The sequence below is a fragment of the Colius striatus genome, chromosome 4 (genome assembly GCF_028858725.1).
Source record: "Colius striatus isolate bColStr4 chromosome 4, bColStr4.1.hap1, whole genome shotgun sequence".
Classification (NCBI taxonomy): domain Eukaryota; kingdom Metazoa; phylum Chordata; class Aves; order Coliiformes; family Coliidae; genus Colius; species Colius striatus.
The window spans coordinates 73,880,249-73,900,287 of record NC_084762.1 but is presented as its reverse complement, the minus strand read 5'-3'; the positions used below and the strand labels follow the sequence as shown (position 1 = coordinate 73,900,287).

At 40.7% G+C, this 20,039-nt stretch overlaps 1 protein-coding gene across 1 annotated transcript in view; it reads right to left on the bottom strand.

Annotated features, from left to right (window-relative positions):
- The window catches only part of SDC2 (syndecan 2), a 62,802-nt gene that overhangs the window by 3,418 nt on the left and 39,345 nt on the right, over window positions 1–20,039 (bottom strand). The window contains exons 2-4 of the mRNA XM_061995637.1: window positions 7,481–7,592; window positions 1,243–1,376; window positions 335–470 (exon numbers count right to left, since the gene is read on the bottom strand). Coding sequence (XP_061851621.1) covers window positions 335–470; window positions 1,243–1,376; window positions 7,481–7,592 — 382 coding nt within the window. The remainder of the gene's footprint in view (window positions 1–334; window positions 471–1,242; window positions 1,377–7,480; window positions 7,593–20,039) is intronic.

Below are 20,039 nucleotides of genomic sequence, written 5' to 3'. Positions count from 1 at the left end.
GACAGAAACATGCTGTTGGAAGCATGGCTGAGAAATAATTTCTACACCACAAGCATCAATCCAAATTGCAACACACTTTTTGAGCTGCAGAAGCTTCAGATAACCAGCAGGCAGTATTCCACTTGTGGGCATCAAATCAATTAGCACCAGACTTCATTATTAAACAGCTCCAGAAAATGCCCATCTCATTCTCATCGAATCAACCACTGGCTACTACAAACATGTTTCAAAATCTACCAAGTAAACACAAAGACTGAATTGGCACTATTTGATATGGATCTTCCATTTTCTGTGGTATTTCTGGTGGGACAGACCTTAGCAAACATCACCTCACCTGCCAGAACTTCTGTTCTCTGGAAGAGGTTTTCTGAATGTTTCTCAGTGAATACATCGGTATCATCCCCTGGCTCATCACTCTTTTTCTTGGCATCCGTCTCTGACCTTTCCTCTTTATCGATTTCTTCAGGTGACTGTGGCACAAAGGAGAAAACAGATCATCGCTTACAGACAGGGCAGACCACAGGCAGCCACAGAGCTGTGGCTCCACAATGCTGACAAACACAACACATGGGAGGCTTTTTGACAGCAGAAAGCTGTGCTAGACATTGTAACTGGATCTATTTGTTGGCATGATGTCAGAATGAAAAACACTGTCCACAAGACTAAAACCCTCAAAAGGATATTTAACAAACAGCTGTTAAATATTCTGCGTTTATCAGAATAACAGCCTCTGAATGAAGTAACAATTCTGAAATTAACACATCAGGTTCATTGTATTCAGAACACCTTTGAGGGTAGCAAAGGCAACATTAACCTATGGCAGTAGAAAGGAAGACTGAAATAGTAAATGGAACTTGGCAAGTGTTCAAACTACAGCCAAACCACGTAATGTTCTCCTTGGAGAAAGGAAGTTTCATGTAGAATTTTTTAATAGCTCTATGAGAGATGTAAAAAAAGTACAGCTCAGACTCAAAGGTATCATAAGAAACTGTCTTGTGTATCATGTGTTATTCTTTTTTGCTTCTCCCTCTCCTTTTATGTGAAATCCAGATGTCCCTGTGCAGACTTCCTAGTAGGAATGAAACCGAAGAGCTCTGTATTTATTTAACAGGTTGCAGTAGCAGTAAGGTGGTGGTGGGGGCATGTGATTTTTAATCCATATAAATAAAACCAAGTTAACATCAAGCCATCAGCAGGGTATAGCAGAATCATTGTAAATGATGTTGCCCTCCAGCTACACACCTTTGTTTGTACAGGCACCTTGGTCTGCATTTTCACTGTGGTGGTCTCAGCCCTCGATGCATCACTAGTTGTTGGTAATTTTTGAAGTGTTCTGGATGTTGTTACCACTGCACTATCCTCATCTTCTTCAGCACCTGGAAACAAAATAAGAGTCATATCATTGACCTGTGAAACTCTTCCAGAACAATTACATTTTTGATTATGACACCAAGGCAGGGATGCTAGCACAGTCCACTGTAGGCAAATGGCCTTGATGATGACACCTGCTAAGTTAAAGATATGAGTGCAGACGAAGTGCCCCTAACTACTAGGGGGAAGTTTTTCCCAAGTGATCCCATGGAAGAGGAAGAGGAGGGGCATCAGCTGGATTAAGCAGTAATCAGGAAATTACCATGGTATTTTTGAAACAGAAGGAACCATCCTAAAAAGAAGTTTGAAAAAAACCTTAAAATCCTTGTAATATGGAAAGACACCCTGAAGCATCAGCCATTAGGGCTGCTGTGACTTCCATCTGATGTGGCCTCTTGGGCTCTGCCATGGCCTGGCAGTCCCTATCCCTCCCACACCCACACTTCATGGGTGCCTCCAGCTACCTCTTGCTCTCCACAAGGACATCCCCAGGACCTGCACTCTGGGGCACACCTGGGGATGGCAGGAGGCAGCAGGGCCCTGAGATCACACAGGGCTGGTGGCACCTGCACCTCCATCAGCAGGAGAGTGGGGGGATGGGGGCAGGTCCTGCACACCCACAGGAAGGGAGCTTGCACACCTCATGCCTGTGGGAGGGATGTGTATGTGCACACGAGTCTTTGTGTGCTCTGGCACGTACTTGGATCAGCTACAGAACAGGGATTGGAAATTTGTGGTTGTGTATTACCATTTTGTAAGTTGCTGGTACTGAGGTTATCTGTTTTATTGCTGATATTGGGCCCAAAACTTCAGTTATTGCCAGATAATTACATATCATAAATAAACCCATCAAAAGGATTCTTTGATTCTGATTTAACTTAAAACTACATGAAATAACAGTTTTTTCCCTGTAGCACGTTGCTTCAACAACAGAATCTCACCTATACAGTAAATCTGTTAAATCCTCAAACATAAAAAAACAAGTAGCTTCTATCCACAGGAAGATTGCTACTACATTATGTTTCTGTCACTAGGAATTTGTATGTTTTTAAACTCCACGTAATTCAGAAGCCTTTTTCTTTTGAAATAAAGAGCAAGTGAATAGAAAACTCCCTAAAGATGACCTTAAATTTAATTTCCTCCACATTCAAAGCCCTGCTGGAGTATGAAGGTTCTTTTAGAATAAGATAATGGACATGTCTAATAAATATCCTTTAGTGACACTGGAAGGAAGAAGACACAGACAAGAGACTAAATTATTGCAAGGCCTGAAAGAGGAAAAGAATCAATTTCTTCTTGGACTACTCCTTATGAATCTCAATGTGTTCTGCTCATTACAGACATTGGTTACTCAAGGAACTGTCGGGTAGTAAATCCAGCAAATGTGCATAAGAGTACTTCCCAACAAATAAAAATATATCCTCTTACAACAGAACAGCGCTATTCACTCATTCCAAACCAACTTTTTATCTTGTTTTTGTAGAGAAATAAAACAAGATTAAAACACAAGCATGATAGCAAAGTTTTGAACTCACGATCAAGAATTACATTGAAAGGAAAGGCATTAAGAAGAGGATAACTAAACAACTTCTGTATTGTAGAAAAGAAAATTTGGAATCATTAAAAAAAACTACTATATTAAAGCTAGCAGTACAGAATAATATTGGAAAATTCTTCAGAAACACCAAAACTATAGTGCTACCTCCAAAATAAAGACCTCACAACAAGAGTTAGGTATTTTCCTGATATGCTACTTAATGATCAAAAAAACAACATCCTGTTTCATAACAGAGATGAGAAAAGGCATCCAAGAGGAAAAATTTTCTGGCTTTGCCTCAAGAGTTTTCTGTGAGAAATAAGGGCCCAAAGGATAGCTCAGCCTGCTTTACCTTCCAAAGTTCCTCCAAATTACACAAGACTCTCACAGACAAGAAAATGAAAATTGACGATGAGATCAAAGACCTGATAAAACACACTTTGAGAGTACAGAACTTTATTTTCTTCTTTTTATGAAATGATAAGTCCTGTTTAATCACAACTGCTCCTCCAAATCCTTATACATCACCTCAGCTTCAGGCAGCATTTGTGTCTGCCAGATAAAACCGTGAGTGTTATGGGTCTGAACCTCTCTGCCTGTGGAGGGTGTAGATCTCCGATCTCTCAACAAATGGGTGACTAATCCAACTCCTGGACTAGTCACTAGACTTGCACCAAAGTTACCAACTCCTCTTCTGTACAGCCTTGGGGGAAACTTGACAATCCCAAAAGCTTCCGGTTATCTATCCTTTAGGCCTGACTCATGGCTCAGACAAAATCCCATGGTTCCTGCTTTCTAATTAGTTTTATCTAGACAGGTCTAGATAAAATCTAGAGAAATCTAACTGGCATGAAGCAGGTCTAAAGGTCTAAAGAAGGGAAAGGCATTTCCTTTGCTAAACTGACAGTAGTATTCTTGGAATAAATAGGACTGAGGGATCAAAAAAACCCCCTCTAATACTCTCCAGAATATATTAATGGCATTATATATAGTATCATGTTCCCTAAAAGGCAAAACAAAGAGAACTGCTCCCCTCTCTGAATCCAAATGGGATTGGAAAGAAAAACTGAGTGTCATGAGCTTAACTTCCAACTTCCTAGTTTAGGTTGTTGAGATGAACACTGTGAAACAGTTGGAGTAGAAGAGTTCACTTCTTCCTCTTGAATCTTCTGCTGCCTCTTTATAAGATTCCTGGATTTGGCCAGCTTGGGTGATGGTGCTGGATCTCATCTGACTTGAGTCCCTCTAAAAAACAGATACTGCTGTCTTAGTGAGAGCACTGCAAAAACCCTGCAGTAATTAAACCCATAGATATCTCTGTGGTAAAGAGATGCAAACTCTCAGTCACTACACACTTTTACCAAGGATAAATTCTTCAGGATGCCCCATTGCTGTCTTCACAGTAGGGAAAACAGCTCTAAATTGTACTGTAATATTGGAAAAATCTAATTTCACCCTCAGTCTATTAGTTGCTCCTCGGATGACAAGGGAACTCAAATGCTCTTTCATATTCTTGGTGCTTGAGGAAACTTGTCAGGAAATCAAGACTGTGCCAGCTTAAATTATTGTATATACAAAAGCCTCTCTTACTTGCAAAGCAGACAGTGATTAACTCTTCCTACCACGCAAATCCAATCACTTCACCATGTCTTTTGGCATCATGTTTGTTTGCTTTTGCACATCACGTTCTGGAAGTACTATCACCACAAGGAAACTCATAGGTGCATACAAACACATCCACCATCTCTTTCACACCTTCCATCTCTTATCATCACTGTGACACACACCAGAATGACACATTTTTAGCTGGCTTATCTCACTCCCTTTCATGTAAAAAGTCCCCAGTGCATCCCTTAATCATCCTGATATCGCCCTGAGCTAACCTATTCAACTTGAGCTACTATTGACTGAGAAATATTAGGTCAGGGAAGGGAAGAAGAGGAAGAAAAAAATCTTCGTGAGATTCTGATATATACATATATTGCAGACAATTCTCTACCAGGAGTAACTTAAATGAGGACACAAGAACCACATAGCTTTCTAAAGAACCTGTAGATGAACATAATAGAGATGGTACTTTTCTTTGGTGATACTGCTTAGTAGCTACTTCCAGCTACCTGCTCAGTTAAGAACTTTTATGGCAGAGGAAAAAGCAATAGTAGTTATAAAAACATTCCAAGGGGTATATAGGCAGGATTTTTACGCTTTTATTATTATGCTACATACAAACACCTGAAGATAACGCTGACAGATCAAAGTATATCCTCAGAGATGGAGACTGCAAGAAGTAAACAGTGGACTAATGAGTTTACTACAGACTTTATGCTGTTGCTACAGGACAATCAGAAAGCAGACATGGCTCCTTTAGAAACTGCTGACCAATAGATTTGTACTGAACACCTGAGCACAAACATAACCGCAGCTGAATGTACACGAAGACCACAGAGTCTACGAAAGGAAAATAAAAAGCAAAACACCATCGTCTTTTTTTCTCCTTACAAAAACCTCAGCCGACTTCTAGTCTGAAATGTATCAGGCCTACAGTGACATTTGTCCATGTTAATGCTGCTTGTAGACCTGTAAGGGCATTAATGGTGGTGCTGACAATTCCTATTTATCTCCATAGGCCTGGTGGCAGCTAACAATTTTCATACCACAGAAAAGAGTCAGCATGTTGTCATCTCAGATCTCTTTGCTTGGAGTGGAATTACATAGCAAGAAAACCGCTTTTGAGTGGGAGGGCTCTTTCTACTAGGAACACTACATCACTGAGTATCAAGTAAAGAAAGAGACTTTCAGCATAATACAAGAAAAACTGATCGTTGGTACATCTGCAGGACACTTTCTACTGAGATTTTTTTTCTCAAGTAAACATATTGCTCAGAAGCCTATTTGACCTGAAGAGTTCTTTTGTTCAAAAGCATTAGATTATAGTACTGTCACACAGCCCTCTGGAAGGGAATCCAGCTAGACTCAGTCCACAATGTTCTTGTAGGAAAGAAAGAGATTTCCAGAGGTAGCGTGAGTGCATGTTACACAGTCTGTCTTCTACCTGTGGCTCAAGGGCTGAGCACGTGAAAAGAGAGAAGAGAAAGTCAAGGTGTTACTTTTGGTGAAGTCTAGATGTGGCTTCCTTCTGGCTCCACTTTTACCACTGAGGTGGGTTAACAAAATCTAAAGCTAGTTCTTGTATAGTCCTTCCCACTTTAAAAGCAGGGCTGCATTTTGAATCATTCATATTAGAAAAAGACAAACTCCACAGACAGATGCAATAAAACCAAAACAAGCTATACTGCATATTGCTACTTGCTGTCAATCTATCTCCTTTCCTGAAGCTTATGAAGTAACCTGAAGACATGACAGAATGGGATTTTGACTGAAAGACCAATTTTCTCAGAGGTGAGAAACTTTCTTAGACTGTCCTGGGAACTGGATGAAACCACTGACTAGTTGGGTTGAATGGTTGGTGTTTTTTTTTCAAATGAAGTTAAATTTCCCCTCAAAGCCTACAGTGAGGAGGTCCAATTAAGCCTCTGGTCACAACGTCAAACTCCCCCATGGAGGACTCCCAAAAGGTATTACCCAGGTCCTAATGACTGATGGGCCTGAATTTGCCTGGCAGCATAATCAGATCTCTGTAGACTCCATTTTAACAGATCTTTGAAACTCCAAAAGAAAGGAAAAGCACAAATCCATCCAAAAAAATCTCAACTGTGGTTCACAAGAGTAACAAAGACAGTGGTGCTACATGAAGGGCTCATCCTTTAAAAATTCACAAGTATCTATAAACATCAAAAGGCAGATTACAAGAAGTGCAGTAACAAAAAAATTAACATACTTGAAAAATAAACAGGATTTCAGCAACAGCTCAGCAACTGCCCTCTTTTAGAACTACCATAAAATCCTGCACTTACCTTTCAATGGCTAGAGTCTCCCAAGTAGTTTAGAGGACACTTGATGCTTTCTAAGAGAAATTATTAACGAAGTTTCACTGATAGTGTTTGAGCTAGCTACATGCTTCTAATGAGTGCTTAAGTCTGAGAACTAAGTAAGTTATGTTTGTGAATCTCTTTATTCACTATATGGATGTAATTGTCTCAGAAATGCCTGTCATTGTTTTGGCAGTAGACTAGACTTCCAAATTTAAAACAACAACAAAGAAGTGGACATCATGTTTACGTCAACCTGAATGCATATAAAAGAAAACAAGTTTGCTGCTGCTGTGTTTTCTTACAGACTACTAAGTTAGCAATATGCTATGGGAGAACTAAGCCTTCTCTAATCCTTATTTCTAAACTCCAGAGATCTGGGAGAGCAAGCAGTGGGAGAGCAGAGAAAAAAATAAAGCAGTGAAATGATACAACTAAGGAGTAAGAAAAAAAGAGTAGGAAGTTATTATTTAAAACCCAGCCTGCAGGGATACTCAGTGCTCTGTAAATAGAGAGCCAAGCACTCATGGTACTCACTGAAAGTATCACCCCCAATTTATAAAGGAAAACTGCACAGCTTTTCATCAAATAATTCCATTACTTCTTACACTCTTTAAAATCAAATTGTGACATGTTGTCTCACCTGAACCTGACCCAGAAGAATAGTCATCGTCATCAATTGGGTAGACACCTGATGCTTCTTCAACAGAGCTGTTGTCAAGGTATAAATCTTTATCAGAGGTCAAATCCACTCTCTGGAAAACAGATAAGAGGAAATGGTTAGAAAGATAACAGTATTCCACTGTAGCAGTCTCTTATTCTTTACTCCTATTTCCAAAGCTGATGATGGCACACGGCACAGTTTATACTTTCAGTTTATGCAACGCATTTGTCTAAAATGTTAAAGAAATTTGTAAAATTACAGCATAAAAAAATTCCAAGGCTGCACAATGAAAACTAAGAAACATTCCAAGCTTCGGGAAGCAAGGCCCCTTCAAATCACACTTCATCTCATTAAACGCATGAATGAATAAATAGGATTTGCAATATACTCTGCAGAGCTTCTGTAACAAGAAGCAAACAAATCCCAGGACTGAAGCCCTCTGTCAAGATCTCAAATATATGAATCTATAGGCTGTAATGTGAAGCCTGTCCTTTGATCTCAAACAGGAATCAACAAGAGCATGTATCAAAAACCATCTCATAGCTATAATGGAGCCAAATCTCATGAAGCTCTGTACAAGTTAGAATAAGTGGGACTATAGAATACAAATGTTTCCAAGACAGTGCTGTAGATTAAGGATTATGACATTTCCAGCTGGATCAGAGAGCAAGTCTCTGGTCAGGCAAGATGCTCCAACTCCTAAATGGACACATCTCTCCTAAAATTAAGCTGTGCTTTCAACAGGCTGAAAAGTTGGCTTCATGTGATTTTCACCACGTTTTTATGTCTGCAAGTATTTCCCTGCTAAAGAGAGATTCTGTTAAATGAACTGATAATAGGACAAGGTATCAGTCTTCCTTTTAGATTGACAATTCAGACTTTGAAAGACTAGAAATTGTCTTCCTCCACAGCAGCTCACACTTTCTCAACAGAGCATGAACTTCCTTAAGGGAGCCAAGTGCCTTTGCTGACTGAGAAGGTACCTGCCGCTATTACTACTACTACTTTTACCAACATGTCTGTGAATGGCCTTTTGATACGTTTTGTTGAAGAAATTTATGACAGTTTCAAATGGAGTTTGAAGTAAAAAAGACAAATACAAAAATGCTCTATCAAAATGCATCTGTTCTATATCTCGTAAAAACACCCAAACCTGCTGCTCTGAGTCCCAAGGGTTTCCACCTTTTTTACTGCATGGCATTGATTCGCTTTATTCTATACAACATCGACTGTAGCTTTCCTAAAGGGGTACCAAACTGTGAAAGGGTAACTCCTCCTGTGTGCAAAGACCCACACCTGACTTTCCAAGCTTTATTTTTTTGTTCCAAAGGCCTGGAATGTTGTTGAAGACATTTGTGACTTTATTTTTTTTAGGACGTTTTTGGCAACAGAGTCCTATTGTACACATCTTCACAGCACAAAATTGTCCTTCAGTTTGACCTCACAGGAAGCAGAAAGACCATCTTGATTATTAGAGTATTTCAAAGACCTTTGTACTGGTGGTACCTAACGCTTCTCTGAAGAGGTCTGAACTAAAGTAGTATTGCCCTGTTTTTCTTCTCCTGAGGAAAAGAAAAACATGATACTTGGTTAAAGTCCACTCTTGATACAGCAGCTTTTGTGGGACATGTCGGGGGAAAAACACGGTGTTTTTAAGGTTTACAAAAGTCTTGCTCTCATCTGCTGCTGCTGCTAGTTCACACAGTCTGCCTGGAACTGGCTGCGGTCCAAAACAGAAATTCAAGACCATGTCTGGTCACCATCAAATGATTTAATTCCTTTAAAAGATGTCTCTGAAGGAAAGCCTGAAGTACCTTGGTAAGTGTATAAGTGGTATTGTAATTAAGACATAGTTGAGACTATTTCCATATAGGAAAACAACTCCCTGTCATGGGACAAATATCCTGCTGTTGATCAGGCTGCCACAATGGACCAAGCCATTTCGCCCCATTTTACTTTCAGCCGTAATTGTGGAACAAAACAACCCACTCCTCTGTATCAGACAGGAAAAAACAATATCTATTTAAAAGGAAATGCAGGTGGCTACCCATTAATACAGAAAAGGCATACAATATTAAAAAGATATCAGATGTAGTAAATATTACTCAACACCAAGCTGGGAGAAAAATTTTAAATATCTACCTGGAGAAATTTCCTAACAATGGAAATTGCAAATAGCATTTGTCAACAGCTGAGAAACAGCCTGAGTTTGCAAATGTCGGTGAATGAAAATTAGTCTGCATGAGAATAGAAGGATCACATATCTGTGCCCAGAATTTTTAGTGTTGAATAAAAATATGAACTTACAAATCAATTTATTCTCTAGGCCATTTCCCACTTCTGTCTATATCAGAAACAAACTTAGCAGAATTCAAAAACCAAAAACAAACCCCAAACACCACTTCACTACTGAAACAAACAACTTTGCTTTCTTGCTCTTTCCAGCCTTACAGGACTCAGTGAAGACAGAAATGATCCCTGACAGTTCTTCTAAAGATTCTGGTTTTTTAAGACCCAACCCAGACCAAGCTGCAAACGTCTGGTCATCCAGTCTCCCCGCCATTATATTCACTCCCTTTCTTTTAATGAATTATGGCTTTTCATCTGCCAAAAGCTTTAATTTCTAGCTATGCTGAGATGTTCTCAAGATTTAAACCAGCTGAAAACAGGAACAGAATGAAAGAAAAGTCTGGATAATTTTCAGTAGCAATTTGACTATGCAATGTACTTTATTCTGGGGATGCAAAGGATACAGTGTGAAACATTATTTAATAGCCAGTGTTGTGTACGGCACAATTCTATCAGAACAAGAAAACTATTCTCCATAGTGTTATAGATCCAGTACAGTATTTACTGTAGCGAGAAGTACATGGTATAGTGAACCCCAAATGCATTCAGATCAGACATTAAGCTCCATCTGAAGAAGATGCTGCACAGCTTCTCTAGCCAGAACTTCTTGCTTCAGCCCGTTTCCAGTATGAATGGTTCTTGTCTACTGGCACTCAAGACAGGAGGCAAACACCAAAGCACAAAGAAGCACATTCTAGCTTAAAAACCTCCAGGCATACGCATAGATAAACGCATTGCACTGTCCCCAAACAGATTCTCTTTGCAAGCTGGCTTAGCATATTTGGGGCAGGGGCATCATCTCTACACCCACAGCTTGCACTTCTTTTCCCGGTTGCTCAGAAGCATGTAGCTGCCTTAGGCCAGTTGGAATGGAAACTGCCTTAAGGTGATGAATAAAAAGAAAAGCCTGACAGCTAAGAAAAATGTGCAGCCATTACAAATAATTCTGTGAAGATTAATCTTAGAAAAATGAGAGATGGTTAATGAAAATAAAAGAATACTTCACAATGCTTAAGTGAGTATCAAGCACCGAAGCCACTCTTTGCAATTTTATGCTATGAAAAAATAAGTTTAATTTAATATTGCTTGAGAAATGTTTTCTCACTTATCAGCTGGGAATCCATGGGTGCTCATGGACTATTTCCAAGGTGTTCACAAAAGGCAAGCTGGAAAAAACAAGTCTGTTCTCTATGGACAGAGAAAGATCTGTATTAGTAGTTCAATACGCTTAGGAGGAAAAATGAAAAAGTTTGCAAATTCTAACTCCATAAACCTATTTTTAGTCATTATGAAGGCCAAATATTTAAGGGACTATTTCCTGTGGCTAACAATTGAAATGAGGGCCCTCATGTCACTTTTATGTAACAGCCTTATTTTCAGATCTATTAAAATGGCAGGAACACCAGGCAAAGATGTCTCTGTTATCAGTCCTTTAATCTGGCCCTGAAGCCACAAAAACTGCTCATTACCTCTTGACAGAGATTGCATTCTCGTCCATCATTGTTATCCCACTTACATTTTTATTCCAAGAATATAATGCCACAAAATCCTGTGACCTAAATACTTCACATGCTACATGCTAATGATCACTGCTTCCTGTCTGGTTATTGACTACACTGGCATAAATATAAATCTCAGGGATGCAGTGTAGATTAGCACCCCCATTAAGCACTAGATAAAAGATATTCCCATACCAGTTATACACTGAAATTGAGATCTCACAGTTTTTATTTCTTGAAGCTTACAGTTTCAATTATTTTGAATTTAATAAATTTAAATCATCCAGGACATTAAAAAAAAATTCTGACACTAAATGAGAAAGGAAACAAAGCAAAAAAAAAAGCCTTTTCTGACTCATCATCTCGTGAAAGGCATAAATCATTCATCAAACTTACAATGACAAAAAATCTAAAACAAGCTTCAGACAATAGGTGGTTTGGGAAAGGATGGCACATTTCATTTGGTAAAAAAACTACTAAGTGCCCTGTCACAGCCATTCTCTTTTCCAGTGTTGCTGTTACAGTCTTATTATTATGTGAGAATGATTTAGGAGTAAAACATTAAAACCTTCTATGTCATGTAGATGAAGTCAAGTAAGCTGGTGTAAGGAGCAGTGAAGAAGTAATGTCTACCATGGCTGTTGAGGCTGTTTGAGACTCAGACGGAAGAGCAATGAGTAACTGACATATGGAAGGAAACGCTTTCTTACTTACACATGCACTAAGATTTCTGTTCTCTGCCTTTTTGGATATATATACGGGACAGAGAGTTTGAGACTTGCAGCTGTGTTATTAATGGTACATTGCCTCCGTTTTTCCCCAGATGGAAGTCTTTTAGATGTAATCCATTTAGTATGCACAGAACCAGAGACTAATGTTTTAAAAGTGATGTTATATCACAAATATTTAAGCCAGAAGGCTCTGAAAATTTGCAAGCATTACAGCTGTTGATTAGGCAGAGATCTTGTATGTAAGAAGGAGAAAGAAAACAGATTTTTCCTCTTCTACTAACAGATAGTGCTGTTCTACACATGCTTTATCAAATCACAGTCAGCTGGTGAGTGTGAGTTCACCTAGGTGATGTATTCGTCATATACACTACATTTTTTGCAAAGCTAAACACCTGAATGCATTCATCTAAAGCCCAAGGGCCATTGCAGAAACTCCCAATGAAGGCTAGAGAAAAGGTAGTTGTGTGAAGGAGAAGTTCTATTTACCTCTAGGCCTCCTGGGAAAGGAACTATGATCTGCCATCCAACAGGACTTAGTCCTAAAAAGCCTCAGTATTGCTGACATCAAAGCTGGAAGGTGTCTTCCTATCACTGCTGGCCATTTCTTTGGTTTCCCTCACCACAACAGGGAAGTTATTTCACTGGTGAGACTGTCTCATTTAAGAGTTCATTAACCTTGTCCAGGAATAAGAGTCATGATTTTAAACAAAAAACCCCCTCTGCAGAGCAGAACTTGAAACCTCAAAAGCACTAGATTTTCACAGAGAAATGCACTAGCCAGAAGAGCATCCACCTTCCATTTCTCATCGTATTACTGGTTCTCAGAGATGAGTCTCTGCCAGCTCTGACGGTGTACATCAACCTCCTCGAGCCTGCACATCCCTGTGCTCCCCACATGTACCCTCCTACAAACATGTAATTTTGAAGGAAGATTTTATGTTACGAGGCATGTTTACCACTTAGTATAGATGCCCTTCTTTCCTTTCTCTGATATACCCTACATCTAGTCACAGAAGAATAGGAGAGAAACAGTTCCCATTTTTTCCCAGAAAGCCCCCACCTCAGTGCACTGTACCAACTATGGTGAGGCCTTCAGCAGAAGCGGCAGAAGAAGACACGGTGTTTGTGGGATTTTTTTGAGAAATAAGACACTAATAATTTAAGTACAACACTATAAGGATTCCCTATTTTCTTCCTTGAGGAAACCATACTGCCTGCACAACGGCGATGTGAGTGGAGCAAGTCCCAGCTGCAGGGAAGCTGCCCTACACCACAGTCTGGGCATCTGTGATCACAGCAAAAATATTATTTCCATAACAACAAGCCCCAGAATAGATTTGCCAAGTTCGAGAGCAAAGATTTCATACAGAAGCCAACATGTGCATTACTCATTTCCCCCAAATCATTCTGACATCGTTACCATCTCCCAGTTTTACCTCAGAACAGCTTAAAACCCTTCAAGCACTCCCCCAAGGCTGCTGCCTTTCTCAACTATTCCTCCTCTCCTGCTCATCCACGTGCCCATTGTGAAAACCAGCCTCGCAATGGGAATTGTCTGGACTGAATCTGCAAAAGCCACCACCTCCCTCACCACTAGCTTTGGCCAATTAAATAACAAACTGTGATTGCCATGACTCGTTCTGGAGAGCTCATTTCCAAAGGTATTTTTAAAATCCTAGAGGACATTTGCTGCCTTTCTTCAGGTAAATCGTCTTTGTACAAGTGCCTCTGCTAGTGTTGTAAGTCAGGTGTTTGCCAGTGGGGATGGCACCAGTGCTGGCAGCGGCACAGCAGCTGAGACCCTGTCTGGTGCAGCACAGAGCTACTACTGTGGCTGGAGCACATGCCAGAAAGATTATTCACGCTCCTTGTACCTTGTGTAGAACTTCCTGATGCTGCACAAAACTATAGCTTTAGGCCTCCAATCTCTCAGGACAGATAAATAAAGGGTTTGACCTCTCGTGGCTGCTGAGGAAAGGCAGAGAGCTCAAAATAAACACAAGTACTGCACACTGCTTCTAGTACCACTAGCATTCAACAATAGAGGAGTCTACCAAAAGAGCTGATTTACAGAGATTGCCTAATGTCAGAGCCAAGAGTCAAAATATGCTGGCTTTTAAGATGCACACAGTCTGTTATGCCAGACTAATTACCAAAACAGAGGTACATTTGACAGGGATGGCATTAATAAAGCAACTCTTGCCAGAGTCAGGCATTTCAGCAGTCGATGTCATGGCTTGTGCTAAAGAAAATACACTGCATCCATGGTGCTCACAGGGAAAATGCTGCAAGGCAAAGAGCCCCTGGGGTAAGGAGACACCAACAAGCCAGGACCACGTCAGCTACTGCTCACTTACAGCCACGCAGCAAAGAAATTACAGTGCTGCAGTTGATAGATTTAAGTTCACACTCTTCACAAAGTCATGGAAACTAATGTGCCTGTTTTTTAACAGCCGTCTGTGCCTTTAGGAATATTCCCTAATGTGTAATTACATGCTGTATGGTACATCATGTGGTAAAAGAACTTAAAACAGTAACAGGAGAACTTGTTCAAGCCTAACTGAACATGTTTTGGTTTTTTTTTTTCTTCTGTAAAAGCTCACAGACTTTTGGCCTGCTTAGAGCTTTGGAGCTGAAGCTTGTGCTGCATTGAGGACATCCTCTAAAATTCTGGTCTCTTTCAGGTAAATGCCAATGGAAAAAGCTTCTATCTTTCCACTTCTTTTCACGAAGTCTGATTTCCTGTGTGTATCATTGATCTACTAGATGTACACAAAAACCAAACTTTAGTCTATTAATCCAATCCCTTATTCAGAAACTTTGTTGCTTAGAGCAGGACAGAGGTTGTCATATGAAGATGCAGGAGGGAAGCAAGCAAGCATATCAGTGAGATCAGGTAGAGTTTTCTATCCTTACCTACCAGTACTAATAGAATGATTTCTGATGGACGGATGAAACAACTTGCTCCATTCTGTCCAGTTACAAAAGAATTTAGTGAAAGAGGTCTTCATTGCTTACTCAACAGCCCTCCTAGGCTATCCAACTAGGCTCAAGCCCACATGAAGTAGTACCAAAGCACTGCTGAGAGACCATATTTGGGTATGCCCCTACAAAAGATACCTTCATCGTCTACCCTGTAGAAGTCATCTACGTCTTCATTCAGTTACACAGGATTTTCTGGAACAACAAACCTTTACCTCTGTGGATCCCTGCCACCGCTATACCGCAGTGAAGAGCAGTTCTTCACCTGGGCAGCGAGTCTTCAGAGTAAGTCCCACATAGTAATCTCACAACTTAGTAAGTACTTGGAACACAGGATAGAAAACTATAGCTTTTTATTTTCTTTTTCCAGCAATGAAATTTTCCTGCAGTTCTGCATCATTTTGTGCTGAAAGCCCATGCTCAAGAGAGGATCAACCCTGTTGGTCCTTTCCCAAACCAGCAGCAGGGTAATGGTGGTCAGATATGTAGTTAGATCATCTCTACAGGTTAGGATCAAAGAACTTTCCTAATTCAATGACCACATAAGCTTACTGCAACTTAAAAATGGTTACTTAGGAATGATAGACAGGCAGGGCAAACGTAATATGGCAACACAAGCAGATGGTACTGCTGTGCTATTTACATGAACCCCAAGAGTTGACATTATAGCACATTCACTGACTCTGCACCAACAGGTCTTTCTCTGCTCGTACATGAAATCCAGAATTGAACACTGCAATTTAGTTGTCTTCTTTACCTGGAAAGTCTCAAGACTGCTTAACAGTTAAAGTGCAGTACACAGCTTCTCATTTCCCATGTAAAAGCAGAAGTTTAATACCAAAGTTTCTCTAGGAATCCCAAAATTAAAAGATACAAAGCCCTTCCAGCTTTCATGCCGAGCTATCAATCAGTGCAAAGAACAGTTTATTCTTCAACTCTGCCTTTGACGTAGGCACGATACAACAGGGAAACTATTTTAGAAGGGCTACAGCTGAATCAGCTTCCGAAGCTGATTCCAACCTGAAATACTAAAGGGCAATGAGCAGGCCAAACAGCGTCAGAAGTCAGCAGACAGCAATGTGAATCACAGATTGATTTATCACAATAGTATAGCAATTTTCTGCATATTTTCCAAAAAGCATCCATTAGTTTCACCAAAAATAGGATTTAAACTACTATGCAAAATGTTGTCACAGCTCAAAACGTTAATCATTTTTTTAAGGACATATCAGTCCACGTGCAGATAGGTTAAATTTCAGGCACAGCCGTGACCAAAAAGCTAAATACTTTCAAAATGCTGAATGAAGAGATTAGCCTGTCTTTGAATCACCAGCTACAAGTCTGACAGTAATGGGAAAAGCAGATACCTTTTGGTATAGAGGTCATAGCTGCATGTACCTGCCCCAGTCAGGGCTTTTAAGTCCAACGTGCACTGTCTCTTCCATGTGCACCTCCCCTCTCCTTTCACGCTTTACTGATCCTTTTTCCTAATCAATCAGAAGAACTAACACTTATATTTTCCTCCCTCCTCTTGAGAATGTGGATGAATGATTAAAGCTGCCAGGGTAACCTCTTTGGCATGCATGCCAATAACTCCCCACCTAATAGCCTTTCCTCTGCCTCATTGCCCTGGCCCACTGGTGATTACTGCAATCCCTTGAAGTGGTCAAATTGCAGGGCAGCCCCCATGGAAACCTATTTGGAGCTGTTCAAGCTCATACCAAAGAATGATGTTTTTAATACAGATTGTTCTTTTTAAAGCCCAACAAAAGCAGCTGTAATCAATCGTAGCAGGAGCACTGCAAACCTCCACCAGTTTCAAAAGCCCCATATTGATCACTTTCCAGTCCGTGAATTTCAACAAAATAACCCCATGTGAGGAACCCAGAATCAAGTAACATGAAATCATTTAAATTAAGATATTTTTGCCATTAGTTGCAAGAATTAGCAATAAACTGTCTCAATCAACTACATTCCTTTTGCATAAACAGGGAAATTACATGTAAAACAACTATATTATTAAAGTTACGTTAAGCACCAATTAAATATTACTACAAAGGTTATGTATGGCAACTGAAGCTTGTCAAAAGTGAGAAGGAATCTGACTTCTCGGCTTCGGGAGTGAGCATTTCCAATTCTTAAACGCATAATCTGTTATTCAACTTAGTAGTTGAATATCGTGGTCTGCAAATCACAGAATCACAGAATCTCAAGGATTGGAAGGGACCTTGAAAGATCATCTACTCCAATCCCCCTGTCAAAGCAGGACCACCTAGAGTAGGTCACACAGGAACTCATCCAGGTGGCTTTTGAATGTCTCCAGAGAAGAAGACTCCACAACCCATCTGGGCAGCCTGTTCCAGTGCATCATCATCCTCACAGAGAGAGGCTTTTCCTTGTATTTCTTTGGAACCTCTTATGTTCCAGCTTGTACCCATTGCCCCTTGTCCTATCATTAGACATCGTTGAGAACAGCCTGGCTCCATCTTGACACCTGCCCTTTATGTATTTATAAACATTAATGAGGTCACCCCTCCGTCTCCTCTTCTCCAAGCTAAAGAGCCTCAGCTCCCTCAGCCTTTCAAAAGAAGGGAAATGCTCCACTCCCTCCATCATCTTTTTGGCCCTGTGCTGAACTCTCTCCAGTAGCTTCCTGTCCTTCTTGAACTGAGGACATGATATTCCAGATGCGGTGTGATGAGGGCAAAGTAGAGGGGGAAGAGAACCTCTCACAACCTACTGCCCACGGCCCTTCTAATACACCCCGGGATGTCATTGGCCTTCTTGGCCAGGAGGACACATTGCTGGCTCATGCTCATCCTCATCCTGCTGTCCAACACCACGCCCTGGTACCTTTCCCCTACACTACTCTCTAAGAGTTCATTCCCCAACCTGTACTGGTACATGGGATTGTTCTTTCCCATATGCAAGACTCTACATTTGTCCTTGTTGAATTTCATTAGATTTCTCTCTGCCCAACTCTCCAGCCTGTCCAGGTCTTACTGAATGGCAGCACAGCCTTCTGGTGTGTCAGCCACTCCCCCCAGTTTGGTATCGTCAGCAAACTTGCTGACAGTGCCCTCTGTTCCCTCATCAAGGTCATTAATGAATATATTGAGCAGTACTGGTCCCAGTACCAACCCCTGAAGGACTCCAGTCGACACAGGCCTCCAACTAGACCCTATCCCATTGATCACAATGCTCTGCCTTCTTCCGTTTAACCAGTTAACAATCCACCTCACTGCCTGATCATCCAGCCTACACTTTCTCAGTTTTGCTGTGAGGATGCTGTGGGAGAGTTTTGTCTGTAACGTATTTGAAGATGCCTATTTTGTTGTCTTTGACCTCCCTTGCAAGGCACAACTCCAATGAGGCTTTAGCTTTCCTATTTGCCTCCCTACATTCTCTAAAGACAGTCTTACAGTCACCCCAAGTGGCCATCCCTTCCTTCCACTTGAGTTTGCCCAACAGTTCCCCATTTAACCATGTGGATCCCCTGGCTCCCTTTCTTGATTTCCTACCTACTGGGATGCACTGATCCTGAGCTTGAAAAAGTGATCTTTGAACAGAGACTGACTATCTTGTGCCACTTTATCCTCTAATATCCTCTCACACAGGATGTCCTCTAGCAATTGCTTGAAAAGGCAAGTTGACCCTGCTAAAGTCCAGAGTTGTGATCCTGTTTGGTATTCTGTACCTCAATGGACACTTCTGTTTGCCACCCACACCTGGTGGCAAACTCGTAGTGAAATCCCACCAAAGTTCTCCACAGGTCAAAAACCGGCCACTGGTAGACCCAAAATCTGTTTCTAAAATTGTGTTCTGTCATAACAACTATCTGAAAGAACTTCTTTCCCTCTCACAATCACATACAGCCTATTTCAGAAGACAGTCATAAACTGCTCTGAATGAAGAGGAATCCTGGATCCTCTAAAACTGAGATGAATATGCAGGTTGTGCACTCAACACAAAAGGAAAGAATCAACCTTTAAATAAATACCCAACAAACAAACAATCCCTGAATCATCATCTTTATCCGACTTTGGGTGATGACAGAGATTTTCTACTCTGGTACTGTCTAATGGTGCACAAGTCAAAGTGAACTGCAGATCAATGTGAACTTTGTGTTAGCCAGCAGAACATGCTGCACATGCCAAATTCTTCCTCCAGTCCATGAGAATGATCAAGACTTCATTTATTCAGGTAACTACTCCCAGTTTGTTGGGTGGTGGCTGGAAGCGCAGAATTAGGAGCTCAGTTTGTCCTCTGGCAGAAAAAAATTGTTAAATCCAAAACTTGGATAAATCAGGCCAGAAGGCACAATCTCTGTGGCCAAATGGATAAACAGTATCACTGATACTCTTTCCACTACTATAGTCTTCTCAGACAGAGGCAGCAAACACGGAAAGCATTGAGAGATCAGGTACATTCTTACGAAATATGTCTTCATATCTCTGACTCCCAAACAGTAAGACAACAAAGGTGACTTTATTGCTGTTTCCAGGTGTCACCTCCCTCTCATCTCGCTGGTCTACAAGATTTCAAGTTGTTGAATTCGGCACTCTGATCCCATCTTACTTAAGAGATTTTTTGCTACAAAGACTTGGTGCTCATAACTCTCTCTGATGCATACAAAGATAAGAAATCAGTTTACCTCAGATGGGATAAAATATGACTCAAATAACTTATCCTATAAAAGCAGTTGAGTGAAATTAGAAATATGGCAGCTTGTGCAGGCTACATGGCTTTGTGGGCAGTTGTCTGTTTGGTATGCTGCCATTCAGGCATGACTTTCCTCCCACCAGGAAGAAGGAACTGGAGCATCACTGACACAAGCCCAATTAGCTACCCAGACAGGTTGGCCTGGGAGGTACATAGAACCCTCCCTGCAGCCAGCTTCCTAGCCAGAAAGTGCTGAGGGAAGAAGGAAGGGTTTTCTCTCCTGCCCTCCCTCCATCTTTGACTCTCCCATTGGCT